At 39.8% G+C, this 11,068-nt stretch overlaps 1 protein-coding gene across 1 annotated transcript; it reads left to right on the top strand.

Annotated features, from left to right (window-relative positions):
• Window positions 1–3,536: 3,536 nt before the first annotated feature.
• LOC121785892 lies at window positions 3,537–6,953 on the top strand. Its single transcript, XM_042184364.1, has 6 exons — window positions 3,537–4,059; window positions 4,827–5,044; window positions 5,140–5,398; window positions 5,627–5,806; window positions 5,896–6,051; window positions 6,523–6,953. Exons 1-6 carry the CDS (start codon window positions 4,030–4,032, stop codon window positions 6,694–6,696), a joined length of 1,017 nt encoding a protein of 338 aa, XP_042040298.1. The 5' UTR covers window positions 3,537–4,029; the 3' UTR covers window positions 6,697–6,953.
• The last annotated feature ends 4,115 nt before the right edge of the window (window positions 6,954–11,068 follow it).

Genomic DNA, 11,068 nt, shown 5'->3' on the forward strand with positions numbered 1-11,068 from the left:
CGGGCGGGCTATCGTCCGCCGTTGTAGCCATGCGGACGATGCCCGATGCATCGTCCGCACCTTATACATTGTCCGCGGACGATGGCATTGGAACACACATCGTCCGCCCCTGTGGGTCACGCGGACGATGCAACGCGTTTTCCTTTTTTTTTTCAAAATTTTTATCTATTTAAACCCCCATTTCTCTTCCATTTCCCACACCAACAATTCTCTCCCATTTCTCACTTTCCCCACACACCAATATTTCACTCCCAACCTTTCTCACTGAAAAAAATGAGACCCGACGACGACTGGAGTACCTCGGAGGGCATTACTCGGGCATTGACTCTGGCCTTATTCGATTGCGTTCATGAGGCTACGGTAGAATGCTTGGCCGAAATGGAGTGCGAAGCGGCGGAGCAGGCCCAAGCGGTGTGGATCCCACGTTCGATTCGACGTCGGACGTTTGTCTGCCGCGAGCACGACGTCGAACGTCTCATTTTTTTTATTTCGTAGTGTAATGTTTGAATTTTAATGAAATGAAGTTTTTTTTCCAATTTTTGTAGTGGTTTAAATATTCAAATAAATAAAATGCTTAGGGCGGACTATAGGGCGGCCTATAGGGTATCCCACTGCATGTGGAAGAGTAGGAGGATGAAATGCTGATGTGGCGGGACTATAGGGCGGCCTATAGGGCATCCCACTGCAGGTGGAAGGGTAGGAGGATGAAATGCTGATGTGGCGGAGCATAGGGCGCCCTATAGGGCGGACTATAGGGAGCCCCATCGTGGATGCCCTAAGTTGGTAATTACTCGTTGCTTGGTTCAGAATATAGTAAAACCCTTATAAAATAATTGTTGTGACCATAGAATTTTATTAATTTAGGGAAATAATCTATAAATGACAAAGTAATAATTTATTAATATAGAGATGTTTTAACTAACGTATATATACATAAATGACCTTCAAAATTATAGGCTTGTATGATTAACTTATAATGTACATTAATGATTGATGACAATTGAAATCAAACATGAATTGTAATTGTCGTTCAAACAAGGTATTAACTGAAAGTTGGAATATCTCAATCATTATTTTGACCAAAGTAAAACAATATTTCATTTACATTTATTACTCTTAGCCAAAAAAAAAGAACGGTTCATTGTAGCAAAAAAAAAGCGATTCCGTCGCCTTGGCGGCCCCCACACTCTGACCCGACATCATGTGAGGGTGTTAAATCAAGGTACGCAATGACCCGTTAAGGGGGATGTCTTAACCCACTGACTGCCAGAAGCTCATCTCCACTTGTGCCTGAGAGATGGAAGCAACTACATAGAGATGGAAGCAACTACACAACAACAGTGAGATTTGAACCCAGACTCATTGCAGCAAGATCTGCCCCCCGTTGCTAACTGTGCTACGCCCCTGCGGGCATAAAAGAAAAAAAAGAAGAGAATTGTATGTATGTACATTGTGTAGAACTGTAGAAGTGAATCCATATATAAGAATATTCGCCTCTAAAACTGTACACTTGACATAATTCTAGTATTTTTTTACGAGTTTTAAAAATGGTCTAAAATATTATAAACTTTACATTTCGTATGTTATTTCTCAAGCCAACCCGAGTAAGATATTTTCAGCAAAAACTTAGTTTATGTGAGTAACCTTGAAACCTTTATGATGTTTAAGATCACTTTTAAAGTTCGTCGCAAGTAGGTTGAAAGACATGTAGATTTAGTTGTGCCAAGAAGGATTTAAAATGCACATATGTTTGTTAGATATGATGATTGACCGACCATGAGAAACAACACATAAATTGTAAAATTAGTGATATTTTAGATTATTGTCAAAATTCATGAGAAATGCCAGAATTATGTCAAAATTCATGATTTTAGGAACCAATATACATTCATTTGTATTATTTATAAGCTATACATAACAATCATCTCATTTCAAAAGGTGTTCAAAAATCAACATTAACCAACCACCAACAAAAAATATTACTCCCCATGAGAGTATTAGAGAGATTAGTCTGAACAATAGCATAGTTATTATTTAATTGATTGGTATTAAAATTTGGAAGGGTTACATGTTGGGAACAGAGAAATTATTAGTCGATTACTAGTTTACGATTATTATTATTGAAGTAGGAGTCAAATAATTCAATACCATCCATATCAAATAACAATCGTAGATAGGCTTGTTAAGTAGGAGAGACAGAATCAATGATATCGAACAGCCTCAAAGTTAATTCAGTCATGCTTAAATTCGATTACACTAATTATTGAAAGAATAAGAAAAAAACGTATAGCAAGTAGTATCACTTTAAAATCCCACTTGTATTTTACTAAAAATATCTAAATCCCACTTGTATTTTACTAAAAATATCTTAAACAACGGAAAATAATAAAACTAAAAGAAAGTTGAGAGCATTTACAATGCAACCTTATTCGGGGCGGGCACTCGATGGGGCAGCATTGCAGGTTCTCGAAACCATGTAGCTGCTCCACTACCCGCCTCCCTCACGTGAATTGCCGGCCGCTGGGGGTTTTTGCAGCCGCATTGCGGCTCTCGATTAATTCCTTTTCTTTGTTTTTTTAATTAATTTAATAAATATTACTCCTACTAATTTTACATAAATACTCATATTTCCTCCTCACTTTTCATACTCTTCATTCTCTCTTTTCGCACTTCTAATGTATGGTCTATCTAGATATTTGTCTAAATGAATCAAAGAGCTCAAGTAGAGTTCGTGCAATATGCATACACAATCGGACTGGATCGGTGCAATCCAAAACTTGGGATTGTGTGAGGAAAGATTCGACGAAGCCAGTTGCTATTGATACTTCCTATTCGTCTGAAGTTGAGCGCCTCCGCCGGATGACCAAGATGATCGAGGAGCTCAGGAAAAAATTGGAAGTTAAAATATACTCCCTCCATAACACAATTTTTTCAGTTTGTCCCTAAAAAGATGATACTTTATTATTTTAAAAAAAATTTCTCTCTAATTAATACACCCATCTACTTTATCTATTTAATTTAAATATTTAACTTTCTTTTCTCTCACTATTTAATACTTACTCCTATCTTTTTTTTCAATTAAATATATTAACCAACAATTAATAGTAAAATTCTATGCTAATTAAGAAATTTGTTATTTTAGTTGAGTCGGAGGAGTAAATTTTAGATTTAAATTAATGCAATTTTTTGTTTTGAATGATTGTATAATTGAGTTGAGGCTGAAAATAAAACTAAAATTGGAGAAAAACTGACGTCTGAAAAATAGGGATGGGACTGAATTTTTGAGACAGATTGTGAATGGCAAAGTTTTCTTTTTCTACATTGATAAAAAGACAACACCGCTTCGGTGCACATTACTGTATTTATGAATAATGAGTCTACACCTCACAATTCCATCTCCGAAAACTAAAAGTTTGGAATATTTTTGCTCGATATTAAAAATTTGAATTCCAATTAGAATATTACCAAAAAAGACTTCATCTTTTCAAAATCAATAAATCACAAAATATACATACTCCAATGGCACAATTCTTGCCTAATGAGTTGTGGAAAAAGCATCAAGCTTTGTCAGCGCCAGCCATTTGCACGCCTCAAATCCCACTCTTGTAATTACTGTTTTTAATGAAACGAGAGAGGCCCTTCTTCTACATTTAACTGAAATTCGCCAAAAATGTAATTCCCACTCATCAAAATTCAGACACAACTCAGATTCCATGTTTTAATAAATTATACAGAGCAGAATAGGAAAATTTAGAAATAGTAGCAACGGGATGAGCGCCACCAGCTGTTTGTCATTATTGTTTTTGTTTTTTAACGAGGAGGAGCTTCACCGCTCCCCCCTTCTAATTCTGCCTCCGACTCAAGTCAAGTACCCTTGAATTCTGTTCTTGGTAACATCTATATATGAATTGCATTGTTCAAGGGAAAATAAAATGTGTTCTTGGAACTAGTGGAGGAGTAGCTGAAGAGATTTGAGCTAATTTCAGAAGAGCCCTTTTGGTTTTTCTTCATTCTTGAGAGTTACTTACTATGGCCGAAGAAATCTGTCTTTTCACAAAGGTTAAATTTTGGTTCCTTATTTTGGTTTTTGTGCTTTTCCCCCCTTTTAGTAGATTTATTTGAGTTGAAGTAGTGTATTGAAATTTGGTTGATCAAATTTGAGATTTTCTCTTTTTCTAGCTCATGTTTCAGTAATTGAAGGTTTGAGTTCAGTAGATAGTTGGGTTGTTACTAAAATGAGGTTTTGAGCTTTTATTCTTGGCTAGTTTATATGAAGGTTAGGTTTTAGGTTTTATTTAGTTTGGCTTCTGAGAAATCTTGCTTGAAATTTTAAATTTTTGTGTTGTCTGAGATGAGATTGAGGTGTTTTCTCTTTTAACTTGTTTTCATCCTTGTTGAATATGGTTGATTTTCTTTTTACCTGTATTTATAATTACTGCATTTAAAGTGACATGTATAGTTATACTGAAGCAAAAGAAGAGAAAACTGAAGGGGTATGCTCATAATGCTCCTTTTTTTCATAAGACCTGTAGCTTTATGATAAGTTTATCTCATTTTTTCATCTTATAGAATTTATGTGATTATTTCAATGGACTGATTTACTTAGTCACTTGAAATTACATAGTATGATGGATTTATTGGGAGATGGTAGGGAGAGGTGAAGGTGAGATTGATTGCATCATAACATATATATTTGACATCTCTTATTAAAGTCTCAGAAAAATGTGAACTTTAATGTTTCGAACTTTCGTTTGAACTCAAATTTTGTTGCGGAACAAAGTTGTTTGTGTATTGTTACACTAACCATTTCCTACTGCTAATGACAGGATTCCATAATCATAAAACCTCCCAAGAAATCTCTGGCTTCGATGAGGATGCTAGTCTTAGTATTTGCTATGGCCTGTGGCATTTATATCTGTTCAGTATGTTTAAAACAAACAAAGTACCACGACATAGAAGTTAGTCAGAGGCAATGTCTTGATAGCACCATTAGTATGCCTCAAACTCCAATCTGGCACTACCCGAAGCCCACTTCATTTAGCAGGCTAGTATCCACTATCCACACTCTTTTTTTCAAAAAAAAGCTTTGCTAGTTTGGAATGTATAATAAGATGTGAATCTTCTCCAATTTTATCTCAGGGCTGAATGTGCTAATAATCCAGTGCGGCTTTTTGCTATTCTATCGATGCAAAGATCTGGAAGCGGATGGTTTGAGACATTGTTGAACAACCACACCAATGTAAGCTCAAATGGGGAGATATTTTCTGTTAAAGAAAGAAGAAGCAATGCTTCTTCAATCATGTGGACTCTGGATAGAGTTTACAATTTGGACCTGTTCACAAGTGCTTCCAAGAATGAATGCTCAGCCGCAGTTGGCTTCAAGTGGATGCTTAACCAGGTGAGAGACGAATGCTTTCAACTTTTAAGAGGGAGCCGTTTTTCAATTTATGGCAGGAACACCTTTAGTTAATAGTAAAGATTCTGCATGTTTTCAGGATGTCGTTTCATATATAGGTTTAACTCAGCAATTTGGAATCATGTGGCTGTGCAAATACTTCCTGAGTGCTTTGCTTTCGAGGCTTCATCTTGAGTAACATATTTAACTTTTACTTCACTGCTGATGCAGGGTTTGATGCAGTACCATAAGGAAATTGCATATTACTTCAACGACAGAGGTGTTTCTGTATTGTTCCTTTTCCGGAGAAATCTTCTTAGGCGGATGGTTTCTGTTCTTTCCAATTCTTACGACCGCTATGCCAAACTCCTAAATGGGACACACAAGTCTCACGTGCACTCACATGAAGAGGTATGTACATATCAACTTCCGTCGTTCAACTCCCATCTAACTAAGGGTATGTGCTTATGGGGTCTAATCCTTTGATCTGCTTATCGTAGGCTGAGGCTCTGTCCAAATATAAACCAGAAATCAACTCAACATCGTTAGTGAAGGATTTAAAGACCATGGAGAATATGTTCTTGGAGGCACTGGAGTATTTCAGCAGCACAAGGCATATGATTTTATATTATGAAGATCTCATAAAGAATCGAACCGTGAGTTGCTTTCGATCTTCCTAAGAAAGCTTTATTTTTACTGCCATTTGTCCATAAAGTCTAGAGTTTGCTCCCTTATCTGCTGTGGTTATTTGTTTCGATGTTTGTAGAGCATTGAATCCATGATAAACACTTAAAATCGTAATCTTTTTTATCTTTGTTAGTAGTTATTGAGTCCAGAGATTTAGTAGACAAATATAAAGTTGTTCATACATATACATTTTTAATTTCTTGATCACCATATTATAGAGATTTTATGTTTAGTTAGTGTCTGTTTATTTAGAGTTAGTTCTCAAGTTAATCATGGAAATAAAGTTTTCGTCTTGCTTTATTGTGTCTATCCCCTCTTCATTTTGAAGGAGCTTCCTTCATCATTTCTATGTATTGATTGTTATTTATAGGATTACGAAAAATAAGTTGGATTGATGAACTTTTTCTTGGTGGAGCTTATAATTTATTGATCTGCTGCAGAAACTGATGGATGTTCAAAGATTTCTTGGGCTACCGGAGATGGATTTAAGCAGCCGGCAGGTGAAGATACATCGAGGATCATTGTCGGAGCATATCAAGAATTGGGATGACATCGACAAGACTCTACGAGGAACGGTATACGAAAGCTTCCTCAGCACTGACTACAGTAATTAGAGTTAAGAGTCCATTAATTTGAAACTGATGTATTGTAGGAGAGTCTCACATTTTTGGCAGGTGATCAATGCAATTGTTGATCTCTGTTTCCAATCCAATTGTTCAAAGCCTTTTTTCTTTTATCACTTTCTTTGTTTTTCTTTATTATTTTCTAAGGCACATAGGATGTATAGGTCTGTGATTTGTGCATAGACATACATAGATGTGAAGCCAACCTACAGCGCCATCAATCGATTTCATCTGTGCATTTTTATCTAGGCACAATCCTCTATTGCTATTGTTTTGTGTGGTGTCTGGTCCGACCGGGATTTGCACGGAGTACGGGCATGGGACCCGCACACAGCCCGTGCACAAGAGTGTGTATGTGCGTGCGTGCTTATTAAACTATCGCTTTGTCAAATTATGACTTGCAAATTTGACAGTGTTTAATTTCATTACAAGTTAACTCAAATAAAATAAAAGATTTTTTCATCTTAGGCAACTCGATATGATGTCCGTAACCACGTGTATTTCTAAGTTCTTGATGCCAAGTTCCTTCAAGATTCTTTCGGGTTTATTAAAAATCAAAACAAAAACTAACAAAATCAACCTTCAACTTTCAAGTTTTAAAGCATCAATAGGTTAACTACAATTCATTAGATCATTATTAGGTTGATGACAACATTAAGATAATAAAAGATTTCACATTGCTAGCCGCCAACCTATACAAGTGAAAGTACTCCAACTCCCACCTTAAATTAAATTCTTTTTTATCAGAATTCATATGTTGCAAATTTGGGGTAGCAGCCCATTTATGAACGAAAGTACAAATTTAGTTAACTGAAATAATTGTGTGTGAGAGAGAGCCTAGAATTCAATAAGGTTTATATTCTATCAAATTCAAATGTTACAAATATTATCTTAAATAATACTACTATAAGTTAATGTTCGGTTGTTAGACAAAATAATTATGAGATGCAGTCTACGATCGAGCTGTGAGATCATTTTAGTTGGAGGAGATGATTATGACTAATTATCACATAATCTTATGCATCTAGGATTGAGTTGTGAGATTCAATCCCAATACATATTTAATCCCGTGATATAATCTTGCAAACCGAATGATGGAGTACGTACTAAACAAGCCCAACAGCAGTAAAGCCCATCAGCCTAAAGCCCAAGAAAGAGTATCAGTTCGGCATGACTAAAGAGTATCAGAGTTCAGTTCGGCACAACCAAAGAGTTCGGCCCCAGCCTACAGCTCGGTAAAAGCCAACCAATCAAACTCTGCTCTCAGGTCGGCATCAAGCTCTACTCTCAGATCGGCAAAAGCTGCTCGGCCATAATTCAGCAGTTCGGTCTCAGTATTCGACCGAACTAGGAGATAGTGGACTCATGCAGGATTTCCACCTCCACCACCCACGATCTATTTAGTGGTGTCAAGCAGTCATTAACTCATGCAGGATAGTGGACCCATGCAAGATCGCCACGATCTCCACGACATCCACTACCTAGTAAATGGCTGCATGCCACGATCTAGGTTCAATGTATAAATAGAACCTAGTTCAGATAGATAGATTAAGTTCTAAATAGACTCTCTCGCCTTCTAGAGATCAAATACAAAATAGCAAGTCTGTATTGTAAGCTGTAGAAAACAGATCAAGCAATACAACTCTGCCCTCTTTTCTTCCCGTGGACGTAGATTTACCTCCGTAAATCGAACCACGTAAATTCTCTGTGTCGTGATCTGCATCTTCCTGCATTCATCACCATCAAAAATTCGCCGATTCATCACTGGCGCCGTCTGTGGGAAACAGAGAACCAAATTTGTGAAAAAGCGAATTTTTGACCCTTTTTCCACCCCAAAAAAAATGCATACCAGATCACATACCACCCGTAATACCGTTCGTGATCACCGTGAGGAAGCTAGTCCAGCTCGCAGGTCTGAAAAACGGCCTCGGGAGACATCTACCTCCGGTTCTCACGAAGGAGGAACAAGCCACTCCAGGAGTCATCGCACCGAGTCTTCCCAGCAGCCCGATTTAAATGAAGCTGTCAAGCTGTTCTTGGCCGAGAAGCAGGAGGAGTTCTTAACCTTCCTGCAGAAGAGCCAACAGCCGGAGAAGACAACGGCGGATTCTCCCTCCTCATCCAGACATGAAAGTCACTACCGCAGTAGTGACATGTCTTCCAGGAGAAAGAATCCTCAACCCCGACATGTTCCTGCTCCTCCTCGGTACCGGAACCACAGGAGAACTCCATCTCCTCCGTACCGAAGAGATGTCGGGTTCGCCATGTACGGAGCATTAAAAACTCCGTTCTCGGACGATATCACCCGAACTCCTTTGCCGCGGAACTACCGAACTCCGTCGATAACCTATGACGGACTCGTGGATCCTCATGATTTCTTGGGACGCTATCAATATAACATGGCGAACCAGGGTCTCAACGAGGTCCACATGTGCAAGCTGTTCCCCGAGCTGCTCATCGGGAACGCCAGAAGGTGGTTCGACAGCCTTCCTCAAGGCAGCATTAGATCCTACCGAGATCTAATGGATGCTTTCCACAGGAGGTTCTTTCAGAAAGCGGAAGCCCGGATCACTTCGGCTCAGCTGCTTTCTATTCGTCAAGGTCACGACGAAAAGATCAGCGACTTTTTGACGAGATTCCACAAGGAATGCCTACAAGTAGATGATCTCAATGATCTACTTGTCATTTCGGCATTCCAAAATGGAATCCTGCCCGGAGCTCTCTACAGAAAGCTCGTGGAATGCAGTCCGCAAACAGCTCAAGAGATGTGGGACATTGCGGACCAGTACTCCCGGGCCGATGAGGCAGACCGTCGCAAACGGTCGTTAGACAGCTCATCGTCCCGAGGAGACAGAAGGAAGCCCGATCATAGCGATCAGAGGCTTCCTCGCCGAACTCCTTTTGAAAGAATTCAAAGGGCACCGGTACAAGGCAGATTGGGACCACGTCTCAATCCTGAGAAGCCGCCCGCTCAGTTCGTACCCTTAAACAAGTCAAGAGCGGAAATTTTCGAACTACATTCCGATATGTTCGAAAAGCCAAGGCGGATGACGAAATCGGCCGCGCGCCGACCTCAGGATCAATATTGCTCCTTCCATCAAGACTACGGTCACGATACCGAGGAGTGCCAACATTTGGCTGCAGGTATTGATGCCCTTGTGAAAGCAGGGACGTTAAAAAAATACCAAAGCAAGCAGCCGAAAAGGAACAAAAAGCAGGGAGGTGCGAACTGCGCTCCTCAGGATCCGAAAAGGCAACGGGATCCCGAAGACGATAACGAGCCGCAATATGATGGAGTAATCCTAACTATTGACGCTCTCCCTGCCGAGAAGACTAAATCGTCTCTGAAATCATAGAGCAGAAAAAGGCTTTTGACGAGCTCAAAAGTTATCTAGCCGAGCTTCCTATTCTCTCTGCTCCAACCGAAGCCGAAGTAATTTTCTTATACTTAGCGGCATCCGATCAAACCATTAGCGCGGTGCTTGTACGAGAAGAAGGCCTAAAGCAGTTTCCCATCTACTTTACAAGCCGAGCATTAAGAGGTCCAGAAACCAGGTATCAACCTCTGGAAAAAATTGCTCTGGCGTTAGTAAATGCAGCAAGGAGACTGCGGCCATACTTCTATGCTCACAAGGTATGCGTCTTAACCGATCTGCCTCTTCGGCAAGTTTTGACCAAGCCAGAAGCATCAGGCAGAATCGCCAAATGGGCCATAGAGCTGGGAGAACACTCAATCGAGTACCTACCTCGAAAAGCCATCAAGGGACAAGCCTTGGCAGATTTTCTTGCAGAGGCCAAGTTCGATCAAGCAATCCCTGTCATTGCCGAACAGAAAAATTCTGCCAATGCCGAACTAGCACAGCCCTTGGAATCCGAAGAAGAGCCGCCGGACTGCTGGAGCGGATTCGTAGATGGAGCTTCAAACAAGATGGGAAGTGGAGCTGGTATTTTACTTGTCGCTCCCGACGGACACGAGGTAACCTACTCACTTCGGTTCCTATTCCCCACTACTAATAATGAAGCCGAGTACGAAGCCCTCCTGGCCGGACTCCAGTTAGCGCAAAGTCTGCTCGTCAAATCTCTCAAAGTCCATTGTGATTCACAAGTCATAGTAAATCACATGTTGGGTACAAGTGAAGCTCGTGACGAGAGAATGAAGAAGTATTTGGACAAAGCGCAAAGCATCAGCCGAAGTTTCTCCTATTTTCGGATAATCCGCGTTCCCAGAGCGGAAAATAGCCGAGCAGATACCTTAAGTAAGTTGGCCTCAGATCCGAGCTCAAAGGCGGAAGAATTAATGCATCGAAGCATTGATGAAGCCGAGGTACGTTCAGTATCCAGCTCGCCGAACTGGATGACGCCG

Source organism: Salvia splendens, chromosome 22, assembly GCF_004379255.2.
Source record: "Salvia splendens isolate huo1 chromosome 22, SspV2, whole genome shotgun sequence".
NCBI lineage: Eukaryota > Viridiplantae > Streptophyta > Magnoliopsida > Lamiales > Lamiaceae > Salvia > Salvia splendens.